Here is a 16,268-nt window from a genome sequence, read left to right on the forward strand (position 1 = left end):
AATTATTTTTGAGTAACAATTTAAATAATCTAAGTTTAACCACAATACGGACTGAACTTTAAAAAATTATTCCTTTTACGATTGTGTCTAAAGTGCAATGGCTTTGGGCGTGCTCTCTCTCTCTCTCTCTCTCTCTCTCTCTCTCTCTCTCTCTCTCTCTCTCTCTCTCTCTCTCACACGCACGTACGTGCATAGTGGGGTTAAGTTTAGTTAAGTAGTAATTTTTATTAATAGTGATTAATAAAAAATTATTGTTTTGAAAATACCATTGTCTTGGTGAATTTCTAATTGCTGCTGGTCTAGTACATAACACCAGTTTTGAGCCCAACTATAAAGGCCAGTTTCCTGATATTGTTGACACTCTAACATACCTGGTTAGCAGATGAGATTTTTTTTGTGCTCAGGCTAATGAGTTTTGTTGGAATAGTTTCAGAGCCAAAGACATGTGACAATGTGGGAGTGAAATAGAGTTATTGTGACAAACAGCAGAAAGTCTTTCTTGAATGGATATTTTCTGCATTGATAACCTAATCTGCATTTGGTTTCTCTAATCTGTCAGATACCACATGGGAATTAACTATTGCAGGACACCAAATTGAGAATCGTTCAAATGAGTGGCTGCTTCATCTGGAACAAATTTTGTCCCCCGGCATGGGAAGTGGATAAAGGGCCAGTTTTGGTTAGATCGTTGTTATATTCAAATCACCTGTCCAGAGTACATTTTGTCCTTGTTATTTTCAGTCCTGTTTTCGAGTGTTGTTCATTATGAAAGATCATTGATTTATTAGTTTGAATTAAGACATCAGTTGATGATCAACGAACAGTTTCTTCATGCATGTATGACCTACTGGCGTGCATTTTCAGAGGTTCTAAACTCTGCCCTTGACAAAGGCATTATAAACTGATAATGGTTTTGATCGTAAAGGTAGAAATGGGAGTGTTCACTGTTAAACACTGCTTAATTAGATTCCTGGCTCATCAGTGCAGTAAGAACCAAATAACATTTGGGATTGAGCTGCTGGCCAGCAAATCAATTTGCGCCATATAAATGATAGACAACAACAATTTTTAATGAGTAGGTCTAATTATTTCTCCTGATGTTAAGCCACCAAAATGCAAAAGTAGGTTAGTTGTTTGGTATTGTGTGATCCATGACTCCGAAAAGCTTTACTATCATCTGCAAGGCACATGTCATTGCTGAGAACAACTTTCATTTAAATTATGCCATCACAAAGCTATTCACAGCACTTGATTAATTTTTCTTAAGCATTTTGAGCCATATTAGAGTTCAGAGAGTTACATTTTAAAAAGGATTGTCATCTGCAACTGTTGGATTTCTTTCTTGTTTATGTGCACATTTGCACATCCAAAAGTTTTTGTGAGCTTCATGGTGTAAAATGATTTTTCCTATCATAATGATTAAAAAATCTGGTCATTACATGGTTTGGACGTTATTTCACAAAGTCTGAAATTACTTTGAAAACTTAGTTTTGGAATGAATAAACTAGTATTTGAATTCTCATTTTCTTCAGTCTATGATCCTATTACTTGGTTACTGTTGATTCTGTTGAAAGCACAAAAAAAATCAGTTGTTCAGGTTATATTTTGAGAACTTAAAATGAGGTGTTCTTAGGTTGGTACACATTTCCAGTGCATATTCAAAGTGGGAGAAGGGGGTGGTGGAGGGAGAGGGTGGAGGAGGAGAATTTCCTGTATTTCAAGAGTTTACAGGTAAGCTCAGTACTATTTGGCTGTGATGCACTTAGTCTTGAAGTGGCGCACAAATTTTGACGTTTTAGAATAAGGCTACTTTGTGCTAATGTCAGTTGTGAAATTCAAATAACTAACCATTCTCACCTCTCCCTGTTTTCCTCCACAATCACATTACTTCATATCACACATGGTTTTCTTGTGCCAAATTATGGTGAATGTTGTTTGTTTAACTTAGATTTGAGTAAATTGCTGGCACTACTTTTAGATATTTGGGATCAGGAATTTATTTTGTTTCTGTTTTCCATGTTCAGTCTTTAACATTTGAGTGAGGAATGTGCTATTGGTACATCATTTTGTTATTTTTAAAAATTTTGACAAGATGAATCTTGCATTGACATTGTTACATCCATGGAGGGAATGAAAAGTCTATATCATTGAGGCTTTAGTGTAATTGTTACCGAGCTTGGTTAGAGGTGGTTTTTTTTTGTTATTCATGGGAAGCCTGGTCTCTGGTCTCTGATAATGGGAACTTGGTGGTCTTAAAACCAACACAACATTGTAATCACCCAAATAAGCACTTAGGTTTGAGTAGTTGGAAAATGAATCATGTTACTTTTCATAAATTAAAACATTTTAGATATACAGCATGGTAATGGGTTCTTTTAGCCCACGAGTCCGTGCTGCACAACTTGAACCCAATTAACCTACACCCATGGTACATTTCAAACAGTGAGAGGAAACTGGAGCCCCCAGGAAAAACCCACGCAGACACAGGTAGAACATACAAACTCCTTACAGTGCGGGATTCGAACCCAAGTCCTGATCCCTGGCACTGTAAAGGTGTTGTCCTAACCACTACACCAACTGTGCCGCCCAATGTATTTGTCAATTAAATTCAAACAGCATTTTGTATTTGTTGGATATGCATTCATATGTATTTTATTTTAGTTGTAATATTAATTTCCAATGATTTTCTTTCAACAAGATCTGGGTTTTCATATTGCAGTGAAGTGCAAATATTACATTGAAACTGCATCCTATGGAAGTAACAATTTGAGTCAATACTGTCCTTTGAAAAGTGTATAACTTCTGTTTTATTTTTGCCACAGAATTCTAGTAGTGGGTGTGGAGTGGACTTTGCTGTTATGAGTGAGGCACAGAACCTGGTTACAGACCTACTTGCTGATCCATCAGTCCCATGCAGTATCATCTCTTCTCTGCGAACTATCAGCAGCCTAATTGCATCCCAGCTCACATACTCTAATACACACAGACCACGAGTAAATCCCCTTACACCATTCTCTGACTCTTACACATGTTTAGAAATGGAGGACTCGTCTGATAAAGGAGAAAGAATTTTTCCAAAGGTTAGAAAAACTTTTGTTTAAATGTAAAGTACATTATATTCTTATAAATCTCAATCTCGTGTCACATTTGGCTGAAACTAACTTTTAGAAAGTACATGGAAATTGCTGGAATTTCTGACTTTATTTTCATGAACCCTCATGTCTGATGAATGCTTTTATGGTTTTGAGACTTGGGAATGTTTTAATTGATGTTTGCAGATTCAGATTTTTTTTGTTGGGAGAACTCCATTTTTATCTTTTCCACTATTTATGTAATTTTACATTCCCAGCAACTGCCTGGGAATATCTGTCTCCAATGTTTGTTTATTTCCTGCTTTGTAAGTGGTTAGATTTTTCTCATTCTCTCAACTTCACTTTGGGATATGTCCTTCTGCACTAGGATGCAACTATGTCTGCAGATACATTTAGAATTGTTGATAAATTCTATTATTTTTAATTGTTGACCAGATTTCTCTTTCATTTAGCGTTTGAGAAGAAGCTTACCGACTGGACAGCTCAGAAGAAATACAGGAACATGGACAACTACCACATCAGCAACTGGCTTGCCAACAATGGAGCCTGCTCCTCTCAGGAGGGATCGGAACAATGGGATGAAGCCATACCCAGAGAGTGGTTCAGTGAGGTAATTTAATACACTGGACATATTTGACATTTCGGTCACCTAGAAATGTATGGTAAGGAAGATCTACCCCATCAATTGCGAATTGCCTCAAACCAATGGGTGGTTTGCACAGGTTTGCCAAATATTGCCAGACTTGTGGCCAGCCTTTTAGGGAGGCAAGGAAGTTGCTGCTCTATAAGATTAAAACTACACATGTAGAGAGCACTAATTTTTTCACATTTGTAATAGTTTAAAACCCAGACAGCACTTTTTTTTTGTATTCTAGTACTTTCTGAGTATATAATGATATGTAGGTGCACAAGTGGGTGGGGTAGGGTGATTGGATAAGTGTTAGTTTGGAGAAGGAAGATTGGGGATCAGTACAGGTCTGATGGAGAATAGGTCAGTGGATAACATGAGGCTTGCTTGAATTGACTCCCCAAAGTCATTTTGGCATCTAAATAGGAAAATTCTCTTTAGGTCACACAGAAGCAGGCCTTTGAGACACTGTGAAAGCCTGAGTTTGCAGGAATGGGCTGGAGCCCCATCAAATTGCTCCAATACAAATGAAAATCCTTCCATTAATGGTATTATTTTGGCATGCACTAAATAATAATGTTACTGATGTCCAGTGCCATAGCTGTAGCTTGAATTTAAACCAAGTGAATTTAGGAGGCGAGGTGAAAGTGTCTGGATTTATCATTGAGCAGTATTAGACTGTGTGTGGCATCAGGAAGCCCATGTCGTATTCAATCAATGAATGTCGTGGGAAATATGCCAAAGGTTTGATTTGCATCTTACTTTAAAAAAAATTGTTCAATCGCCCCAGTCTCAGGATATTACTGTAAGGTAGGTTAGGACAACATCATTGACCCAGCCATCTCTGCTACTTCATCAATGATTTTCCTGAATAAGATGGTGGGGTGGGGAGGGGCACAGGCAGGAGGTAATAGGTGGATAACGAGCACAACAACAAACAGGGGATGGGCATCATTTCTCAGTAACTGGCACACAGTGGATTTTTTAAAAATCTAAATAATGGACTGCCATTACTCACCTTGACTGTCCATCCAGCTTCTCCCAAAACTGTCACTTTTACCTTCCAGGTGAGGTTCAAGACTTGAGGAACAAAGTTTCCTCATTCTTTAAAGCTAGATTAATTTGTACGGTTTGGATTTGCTTTTCCTTGAATTAGCTGTTTATTCCAGGAGCAAATGTAATTCAAAAATGCTTTTTTCACACTAGAATCTATGGGCAAGTTTTTAAATTCATCTTTATAAAATGCAGGGATGAGTTGAGTTTTGCTTGACAAATGTTCGGTTTTCTTTTTCAAGTGCTTTAGGTATAGGGTCACAGGCCAATGGACCATCCAGTTCAAATTTGTTGACAATCCCTAAATCTCGATCTGCATCCTTATCTTTAACATCTCACCACATTGGACCCAGACGAGCAGGTAACCCATTTTATTTTTTAAAATATTTGTTAATATGATATGCTCTTTGTAAAACTAATATTGCAATCAAGAAAGGAATTATCATTTAAAAAAAATCGGAAATCTTGACGACTTCATAATGAGAACTTGTCGATGGTCATGTAATACAAAGCTTCCACCATTTAGGATATAAGGATGAAACCAAGGGAAATGTAAGAATCAAAAGAGATAATAGCTACATTATTAATTTATCTCACTAGGTAATTATAAAGAGTAAGATTGTGAGTGAGTACAGACTCAAGAGTACTAATATAAGATTGTTTTAAAAAAAGTTGATCTTATTTCTGCAAAAGTTATTTTGAATAAAGTAGTTGGTATTTTTCCCTCTTCCAACTGATTTTAATTAAAAGTACAAGTAATGTACATTCTGTGAAGTAACTACGATTGGACCTTTGAGCTCTGCTTAATTTCTATGAATGGAACTTATGTATTTTGTGCTGCTCTTTCATCTTTTAAGTGAATTATTTATTAATTGACTTGTATATTATTGTTGTGCATCCTCAGATACTGAAAATGTTTCTTTTCTGTGCTATCAAGACTAATCAACCCATGCTTAAGTACACAGGTATTGCAATAAAAAAAAACACGTGTGCAGAATAGAATGTTAGAAAGAAAAGTGCAGTTAAAATAGTGCAAGGACCTTGAGATAAAATTGTGAGATTAAGAAGCCATCTTTTACATATGTGCAATCCATTCAAGAGTTTGACAACAACAGGAAAATAAACTATCATTGAATCCAGTGTATGTGTTTTTAAACCCTGTATCTTCTGATCTTCTGCTTAATGATTGGGGTGAGATTTGTATTTTATACTGTATGTTGGCAGATTTCCCAAGGCAGCAGGAACTGTAGACAAAGTGGAGGGGCTGCATTCTTGTCTCCGTTTTTTTGAGATTTGGCAAACTATAGTGGTGTCATCTGCAAGCTTGCTTGCAAATAGGCTTGGAGCAGAATTTGGCCACAGTCTTGAGTGTAGCTTTGCTTGGCACCTTGTTAAGGGTTATTGTGGAGGGATTATTGTCTCCAGTGCTCACTGAGGTCTGCAGGTGAATAATTCGAGGTTTCAGTTGCAGAGGGAGCTGCTGAAACCATTGTCCAGGAGTTTGGTTGGAACAGTGGTATTGAAGAAAGAGCTATAGTCAATAAATATGAATCTGATTTGGGTGTCCTCGTTATCCAGATGCTGTGAAACTGCTGTGGTGGTTGGTGAATTGTGATGGATGAATCTGATGTGTGCCTTGACAGCCTCTTGAAGCATTTTGTGTTAATGGGATATCATAATTGGGTAGTTGCAATTAAGGCACATCCTCTTATTTTTCTTTAGAATAGGTATGATAGTGGTCTTAAAGCATGAGAAAAATTAATATCGAAGTAGGGAAAGGTTGAAGATATCTGTGAATAATTCTGCCAGCTGGTTTGCACAGTATCAGAGGACATGGCCCCAGATCATGGCCAACACTTTCCACAGTGATGTAAATGTTGAATCTTTTTGAAGCAATTTTAATTTCTGCCTCTTTCCCAATGCCCAGTCTTTTCTCTCTTCACTGGCTTCTTAGTTTCCTAGTCTTTATTTTTTTCTTCAATATGTCTTCATATAATGTCAGAAATTCGAATGTTTTTCTTGTTAGGAATACCAAGTACAAGCATTGAAAGAAACAAAACCTTACTAAAGATATTGCTACAACTAAGAATGAAATACTTTCTTATTTCTGATTGGAGTATATCCAGAATGTTTATAATACATGGAAGAGGACCATGTTCTGTATCCTGTTTTCTATCACACCTAGATTTGATGAAATGAGAAAGGATTTGTAGGGAGTGGTTTGAACTGATTTGTTTTTTTGGGAAGGAGGCAGAGGAGAATTGGAGGGCATTGAAAGGTGAGATTTTGAGGGTGCAGAATCTTTGTGCCTGTTAGGATAAAAGGCAGTGCCAACTGTTCAAGAGAGCTGTGGTTTTCAAGGAAGATGAGGAAGTTTGTTAGAGATAAAAGGGAGGCCTGCATGAAATACAGGAAGCAAGGTGTGTATGAGATGCTTGGAAAATACATGGATTGTAAAAAGAAGCTTAAGAAGGAAATTAGGATAGCGAAGAAGATACTAGGTGGCTATAGCAAACAGGGTGAAAGTAAATCCGAAGGGTTTTCACAAATATGTGAATAGCAAAAGGAGAGTGAAGGATAGAATTGGTTCACTAGAGAATCGGAGCGGACAAATGTGTGCAGAACTACATGAGATGGGGGCAATATTGAATGAGTTTTTCTGATCGGTATTCACTCGGGAGAAGGATATGGAATTGTGTAGGATAAGTAAGGCAAAAGGGGTAATTATGGAAAACATAGGGATTAGAAAAGAGAGGGTATTGGAACTTTTGAGGCATATAAAGGTGGATAAGTCTCCGGATCCCGACAGAATTTCCCCCAGGACCTTGAGGGAAGTCAGGGATGAAATAATGGAGGCTCGGACAGTGATTTTTCCACAGTCACTGGAGGGAGGAGTGGTGCTGTGGGATCAGTGTTTTGCAAACGTAGTTCCCCTGTTTAAAAAGGGCTCCAGGTGTAGGCCCAGCAATTATCATGCAACAAGTTTGATGCCGGTGATTGATAAACTAATGGAAAGTATTTTTAGAGGTAATATGTATAATTATCTAGAGGCGCAGGGACTGATCAGGGATACCCAACATGGGTTTCTGAGGGGAAGGTCATGTTTGACAAACCTTGTTGAATTTTTTGAGAAAGTAACTAGGAAGGTTGATGAGGGTAGAGCAGTAGATGCAGTTTATATGGATTTCAGTAAGGCCTTCGATAAGGTTCCACATGGAAGGTTGGTGAGGAAAGTTCAGGCACTAGGGATTAATGTTGAGATAGTCAGATGGGTTCAACGGTGGCTAGAAGATGGGTGCCAGAGAGTCATGGTGGATAACTGTCAGGATGGAGGCCAGTGACGAGCGGTGTGCCTCAGGGATCGGTGTTGGGACCCTTGTTATTCGTCATTTACATTAATGATTTGGATGATGGGGTGGTAAATTGGGTTAGTAAATAGGTAGACGATACAAAAATAAGGGGAGTCGTGGATAGTGAGACTTATTTTCGGGGACTGCAGAAGGATTTGGACTGCGTAGAAGGGTGGGCTGAAAGGTGGCAGATGGAGTTTAATGTAGATAAGTAAAGAGCTTAATTTTGGGAAGAATAATCAAAACAGGACATATGCAGTGACGGGGAGGACGTTGAGGAATTCAGAGGAACAGAGAGATCTTGGAATAACGGTTCATCTTTCTTTGAAAGTGAATTCTCATGTAGATAGGGTGGTGAAGAAGGCTTTTGGTATGCTAGCCTTTATAAATCATAGCATAGAACATCGGAGCTGGGAGGTGATGTTGAGACTGTTCAAGGCATTGGTGAGGCCAAATTTGGACTATTGTGTGCAGTTCTGGTCCCCACATAATAGGAAGGATATCAATAAGGTAGAGAGGGTGCAGAGAAGATTTATTAAAATGTTGCTTGCATTGCAGTATCTAGAATACAAAGAAAGGTTGAATAGACTGAGTCTTTATTCATTGGAGTGCAGAAGGTTGAGAGGGGATTTGATAGAGGTATATAAAATTATGAGGGGGATAGATAGAGTAGATGTGAATAGGCTCTTCCCCTTGAGGGTAGGTGAGATTGGAACAAGGGATCATAAGTTGAAGGTTAGGGGGCAAAACTTTAGAAGTAACATAAGAGAAAGCTTCTTCACTCAGAGAGTGGTAGCTGAGTGGAATGACCTTCCGGAAGAGGTGGTTGCATCTGGGTCATTTTTGTAATTTAAGAGAAGGTTGAATGACTGCATGGATATGAGGGGATTGGAGGGTTATGGACATGGAACAGGTAGGTGTGACTAGTGGAGTTCATTTAAATCAGTGTGGACTAGTGGGACCGAGATGGCCTTTTTCCATACTGTGAACAGTCAACCAGTTTACCTACCTCGGCTGCACAATCGACAAAGAGATAGACAACAGACTCGCCAATGGAAGACTACACAAAAGAGTCTGGAAAAACAACCACCTGAAGAAACACACAAAGATCAGCGTGTACAGAGCCGTTGTCATACCCACGCTCCTGTTCGGCTCCGAATCATGAGTCCTCTACCAGCATCACCTACAGCTCGTAGAACGCTTCCATTAGCGCTGTCTCCGCTCCATCCTCAACATTCATTGGAATTACTACATCACCAACATCGAAGTACTCGAGCTGGCAGAGTCCGCAAGCATCGAATCCGCGCTGCTGGAGACCCAACTGCGCTGGGTGGGTCACGTCTCTAGAATGGAGGACCATCGCCTTCCCAAGATCGTGCTATATGGTGAGTTCTCCACTGGCCACTAAGACAGAGGTGCACCAAAGAAGAGGTACAAGGACTGCTTAAAGAAATCTCTTGGTGCCTGCCCCATTGACCACCGCCAGTGGGCTGATATCGCCTCCAACCGTGCGTCTTGGTGCCTCACAGTTCGGCGGGCAGCAACCTCCTTTGAAGAAGACCGCAGAGCCCACCTCACTGACAAAAGACAAAGGAGGAAAAACCCAACACCCAACTCCAACCAACCAATTTTCCCTTGCAACCGCTGCAACCATGCCTGCCTGTCCCGCATCGGACTTGTCAGTCACTAGCGAGCCTGCAGCAGACGTGGACATACCCCTCCATAAATCTTCGTCAAAGAAAAAGAAGAAGCCAAGCCAAAGAAAAATAAGAAAAAGAAATTATTATATGGTTATATATCTAGAACTCAACCTTAAAATATCACTGCTGGCACAATGTGACTTTTTCCATTTTCAGTTAAGTGATCGGGTTGGAATTTGTGAGTGAGACTATTAAACTGAGTACAATTATGTTCCATTGGCAATTTTCATAGCTGTGCAAATAAGTGTTTCCGTTTGATCATCCCCATTATCGTCAATTCAACAAAGAGGACATAAATTTGGAGATGGACAATCTGGGTTAGAAATTTTATTACATTCATTAATTTTTTTGTCAACTAAGCTAAGGAATTTTTAAAATTATTGGATTGTAGTTTGACACAATACTTTTGGAATTTTGATGCTGGACCTTCATGTGCATCACCTTATATTTTTAATTTTTAAAAATTTTTCACACTATGAACCATATTAACCAAAACACACACAAACATTTCCCTCTTGAATATACACGGTGTCATTTTCTCCCCTTTTTCTCCCTCCCTTCCCTCCCTCCTTCCCACCCCACGCCAAACCCATTAAACGTTCAACATATACAATCCAATAAACCCATTAAACAATGTCATCACACAATGAAAATAAACAAGAAAATTGTGTCATCTACTGTTACACACTGGGTCAGTTCATTTCGTCGTCTTCTCATTCTATCATTTTAGGGGGTGGAGGTCTGTGGTAGTCCCTCTCTGTTGTGTTCCATGTATGGTTCCCAAATTTGTTCGAATAATGTGACTCTATTTTTTAAATTAAATGTTATTTTTTTCCAATGGAATACATTTATTCATTTCTATGTACCATTGCTGTACTCTCAGGCTCTCTTCTGATTTCCAGGTTGACATTATACATTTTTTTGCTACAGCTAGAATGGGAGAGAAAAGGGATTAAAAGAATAGAAAATTGTTTTTTGGGAAATAATTTATTATCATTTGAACAAATGAAGTACAAATATGGAATAACTCACGGTACAATGTTTGCATACCACCAACTGAAAACCTACTTAAAGGACAAATTGGGAAGCAGACTGAGGTTACCAGAAGGAAGCAGCTTTGAATATGTGATTACAGACACAATGATAATAAAAAGATTTATAACAAACATGTACATCAAGGTGCAAGAGAAAGAAAATGATGAAATAAGCTGTAAACCCAAACAAAAGTGGGAACAAGATCTAAACATAAAGATAAAAAATGAAATATGGGAAAAGCTATGCTCCGGAACTATGAGAAATACAATAAACACAAGATTATGCATCATACAATATAATTGGTTACACAGGCTATATATCACACCCCAAAAGTTGTATAAATGGGATCCAACATTATCAGATAGATGTTTTCGCTGTAAGAAGGAAATGGGAACAACAGTACATGCAATTTGGGCATATGAGAAAGTGGAAAAGTTTTGGGAAGATCTAAATCAGGTATTAAATAAAATTACAAAAAGCAACATACCAAAAAATCCAGAGATTTTTCTTCTAAGTAATATAAGAAGTAAAGAATTAGGCCTCAAACTGGATGAAGCACAAAAAAGATTTATTATGATAACCATGTATTTTTGAATACATAGTGATATCAAATTGCATAAAATGTTGTTTTGCATTAACTTGTGCAAATATACATGTTTTAAATTCTGTGAATAACTTCCATCTCTGTCCTTCCCCGTCCCACCAGCCTTGCTGATTTGCTGCCCCCTGCCCAATTCCTTTATTCCTCACCATCTAACTAGCTTTCCCATCATCATCAGTCAGTTTCACATGTGTGTGGGTGTTGCCTGACCCTTAGTACAGTATGTATACTACTACTTTAGTTGTTAAGGTGTAGGTATGTTTAATCTTTTTGAAGTCAGTCATGCTATAATTTTTCAAAATGTATATTGTTAAAAATATAGGAACTCTCAGATTAATAGTTGATCAAGCATGTTTTAAGATAAAATTGTATCAGAATATACTGAACTCCCAGTTTAACAAGTATTTTCTATAATTTTTCATGCATGCTCAAAATGTAACAATGTAAAATGGACCTGATACTGAATGAAAGGTCAGAAAACTTAATCCTGAACAAATTTAAGCACAATTTTATATTTAAAAAAAATTATTTGATTATCGCATGATCTAAAACAATTGGAGCAAAGGTATTTCTGACTGTTGAAACTAATTACTCTTTCACATTTCAGCCATCTAGTATAATTAATTTCATAAAATTATTAATGGGCAAAGCCTGCTGCTGTGAATTTGTGTTCTACTAAATGTAATCTGCTTTAAGCTGGTTTTTAAAAAAAATCAATTTACAATGTTTCTGATTTTTAGTGGTGTATAGTGCCAAACGTTGTTGAAATGTGGATGTACATCCATAGTCTTCCCACACTGAGAAGCTTACAGTGGATGCATAATTTATTGTGCAATCTGTAAACTGTGGAGAGGGAGGTTTTTTAAATTTAAATTTTGACATGCAACATGGTAACAGGCCATTTTGAGCCACAAGCCTGTGCTGCCCAATACACCCAATTAACCTACAATCCTGGAACGTTTTGAACGGTGGGAGGAAACCAGAGCCCCCGAAGGACACCCATGCAGACTTGGGGAGCAGGTACAAACTCCCTACACACAGCATGGGTTTTAAACCCATGTCCCAATCGCTGGTGTTGTAATGGTGTTGACCTAACCGCTATTGCAACCATGCCACCCCATCATGGTACACATTTGGAGCATTTGGTTCAGAAGTATTTTGATGGAGACCCAAATGTATGGTTTTCTTCTGTCTACAGTTAGGGGTCAATGTCCAACAGAGAAAAGAGGTGCAAATTTATTTTGGAATTAAATACCTATTTATTCCCTTGAGCTAAATTTTTTGAATGAAGATGCTTGTGATATGGTTTTGATTAAACTGATTACTGTTTTTTGTCTTAGGTACTTCTAGTCTCAGTCCTGTGAATTCCCCAATTCATGGACCAGGGGGAATGACCAGTTATAACCGGTCACCAGTAGAATTTCCTGACACAGCTGATATTTTGACCAAACCCACTGTGATTCTCCATAAACCAATTGGGTACACACTTGGTTCCCCAGAGTTCCAGCAGTCAGCTAGAATGTCAAGTACCATACTCTGCAGCAGGTACATATGTTACTAAATATATGGACTAGAAGTTGTGTGTGAGTTGAATTACTTCATAAATGTATAATAGACAAGATGAACATTTGATAAGATTAAAATAATTGTATTCCTTCAAAACATTGAAATAAATTATTTGTGATATAATTTTGATTTTGTTCAAGTTTCTTTTGAAGTTCCTCAAGGTAGTAACTAAATACTGTACTATTGTGGGATTACCCAAAAAGGCGAAATTGAGAGGGTTGTTTGGTTAGTGCCTTTCTCACCCTTTTACATCTTAAATGAGATGAACTATTAATGTGGAATATGTGGTATTAATTTATTGCCAGTGACCATATTTGCAAGCAGAGATGTCGTAATGACCAGTTGGAATATCTTTTTTATTGATGGGAGGGACAAATAATGGCTAAGGCATATGAGATAATTGCCCTCCTATTTGAAATAGTGCTTTGGGATCCTTAACAACTATTTTATAATAGAAAGGACTGCAGTTTAATAGTGTTCCTGCAAGATTATTTCTTTTACTGTTCAGCTTTGAGAGGGTGACAGCCTAGATTATTATGCTTCTCTGGAGTTGCACTGGAGCCCACAAGGTTATGATTCAAAAGAAGGTTTTTGCCTACTAAATAATAGCTCAAACAAGCTTCCAAGAAGCCACAATTCTTAGTTGCAGAAGGATGCTAAATCTCCCAAACATAATTAAAGCATATTAAGTTTTAACCTGTGCAGACTTTATTTAAAAAAAACACTCCTGTACCTCAGAAAAAATGGGGAAAGAAAACAAACAATGCAGAATATAACAAGAAATCATAATTGCATGTTTTTGGGAAATTATATTTTAAAATATTTTATGCCATTTTTATTCAATATCAGGTAAATATTGTTACATGTAGACTGATAAAGATTCCATAATAAACTAAAACGATGGTTGTTAACAAAATAATTTCTATTGCACAGTTTAAAAATGTATTTTTTGAGCAACATTTTCCACAAGTTGGGTGACTGGAATAATTTAACTTTTACCATTTATATCTATTTTGTGCTACTTTATGCTCTAATTTTTACTCTTAGTCGTTGATGTAATTTACAGATATAAAAGCATAATAAATGAGTATTTCTCAAAATAGTTGATTATAAAATGGGACATCTATTTCTTTCAGTCTTTGTTTTCAAAACTAGCTATGAAGGAAATAAAGGCAATTCTTCTTGTCTTAAGTATATTTAAAGAGAAAAGTCAGTACTTACGGACTTTGTTCATTTTTCCTCTGCTTTGTGTTTTCTCACAAAAATACTGTACCAGTTGTGGCCGACATGTGACGAGACCTGTTCAAAGTACAGATTTGCAAACTGTTGCAGAATCACCACATGTCAAGAGACCAGGTAGGTTGAATAACGAAGGAAATCTCCATGAGTGAATGTTGAGGACTTTTCCACCAAGAAAATTAATATTAAGTAGTGTTCCAGTACTGACCTAATCTGTTTTTTTTCAAAGTGCGGGGCATTGTCATTCCTCTTCTAGACCAGGGGTAAGATGGATTTTATGACCTGGCTGAGACATGGTAAATTAACAAGTACCCTTAACTTTGAAAAGAATAGATTAATTGCAGTAATATTAGTTCATAAATGTTAGACATATCTGAAAAGATAGCAACAAAAAACCCACAATGAAACATCATAAATTGTGTTAAGGAAGAAACCTGTATTATAGAGTGGAAAATCAATGCACAAAAAAACTTTTAAATGTAACAATCTGATTTGATAACTGTAACTTTTTCCAAAAAAAATTGTGTACATGCAGATGTTACTGTATAAACTACAATTTTCAGAAGTGATGTGAAATAATGGAAGAACCAAAGTATGAAGAATGTGCTTTGTTTTTAAAGATGAAAGTACTGAAAATGCTGCTGGTAACAATGAGTCAAAGGAATCAAAAATTACAATGGAAGCAGAATGTAACGAGCAGCTAGAAAACAAAGAATCCAAGAGATTTACAAATCATGAGAGTCAGCTGACAGATAGCCAGATTAATAAATCTGGGGTAAGACAACCTTTATCTTTTGTTTAGCTGAGATACATTGGAATTTATTCATATTTGTATTTATTAATACTTTACAAAGCATTGTAATGGGATTTGGGTATGAATTCTTGTGCATTATTTAATCAAAGATTCAAATACGATTTATTGCTGAATTAAAATAGCAGATATCAATGACTAAGGTGAGAGGAAATGAAATGGAGAATTAATATTGTAAGTGAATGAAATCACGTTACTAATACAAGCTGATGTAGATGTTAAGCAAAATGATTGCTTGTTCTGCATTTGCTTTCACTGATGCAGTGTTACAATATTAGCACATTCAAATATAAAGAGAAATACTGTCTTAAAATTGCAGAGTGATTAAGGCCTTGAACAAGGTTATGTTAGGGAATGGTAGTTAAAGTGAACAAAGTTGTGTTTGTCAAGTGATTTTTCATCAAGAGTACAATGTTGAAGTGCTGCACCATAGCCATTGATACTTTTTAAATCAACAGCACAAGCCAGACCTTTTGCTTCACCCAATGGACACGCAAAACACAGAGCTGTGCATGAGCAAGCTAAATGATTGGAATTTTCCCATTTTTGAGCTTGTAGAAATGACAGGAGGACAATCTGGAAGAATTCTTAGTCAGGTTTGTTCTGCTCATGTTTTACTTTTGTTACGATCGAGTGTTGATATTGTTCATAAAGTTTACTTCAGTAATTGAATGAAATTTAAGAAAATAATTTCTATGGGTAACATGAACGATAATTGCAATCCTAATTTAAAAAATTTTATTTAAAAAATACTTCTTCATAAAAGTGAACATATTTTAAGGTGTATACTGATGTCAAAGGAATCAAATTTAGAAGCAGATTACAAAAAGCTTGTATTGCATTTCTTGTTCGGGTAGTTGAATTAAAAAAAACATTTGAATCTTCAGATATAAAAGTAAGAAACTACCTAAAATTTCCAAAGGCCAAGTGAATTGCTAATTTAAATTTTAAAATGTTCATTTCCAAAATACACGAGATACGGAAAGTTAAGCTTTATTTGCAAAACTGAAATTTAAAAAAAAAAGCTTACAAAGAGCCATAAATAACTTTTTTATGATTATATTTATGAGAATCAGTCATTAGCTCTGTTGTTCAAGCAAATCCAGCTCATTGATACTGGAAGGCTGGATTTCCAACTCCCCAAATGATTATTAGAACTATATCATCATTAAGCAAGATATCTGTACTTAAAT

General features: G+C 36.8%; 1 protein-coding gene across 5 annotated transcripts in view; it reads left to right on the plus strand.

The window, feature by feature from the left end:
• Positions 1-16,268, plus strand: part of pde3b (phosphodiesterase 3B) — a 151,695-nt gene that overhangs the window by 106,922 nt on the left and 28,505 nt on the right. For all 5 annotated transcript variants that reach the window (XM_069897623.1, XM_069897630.1, XM_069897645.1 and 2 more), the window contains 7 exons: positions 2,823-3,080; positions 3,545-3,702; positions 5,016-5,134; positions 12,800-13,004; positions 14,302-14,381; positions 14,885-15,039; positions 15,534-15,671. In XM_069897623.1, the coding sequence (XP_069753724.1) occupies positions 2,823-3,080; positions 3,545-3,702; positions 5,016-5,134; positions 12,800-13,004; positions 14,302-14,381; positions 14,885-15,039; positions 15,534-15,671 (1,113 nt within the window). The remainder of the gene's footprint in view (positions 1-2,822; positions 3,081-3,544; positions 3,703-5,015; positions 5,135-12,799; positions 13,005-14,301; positions 14,382-14,884; positions 15,040-15,533; positions 15,672-16,268) is intronic.

The sequence above is a fragment of the Narcine bancroftii genome, chromosome 1 (genome assembly GCF_036971445.1).
Source record: "Narcine bancroftii isolate sNarBan1 chromosome 1, sNarBan1.hap1, whole genome shotgun sequence".
NCBI lineage: Eukaryota > Metazoa > Chordata > Chondrichthyes > Torpediniformes > Narcinidae > Narcine > Narcine bancroftii.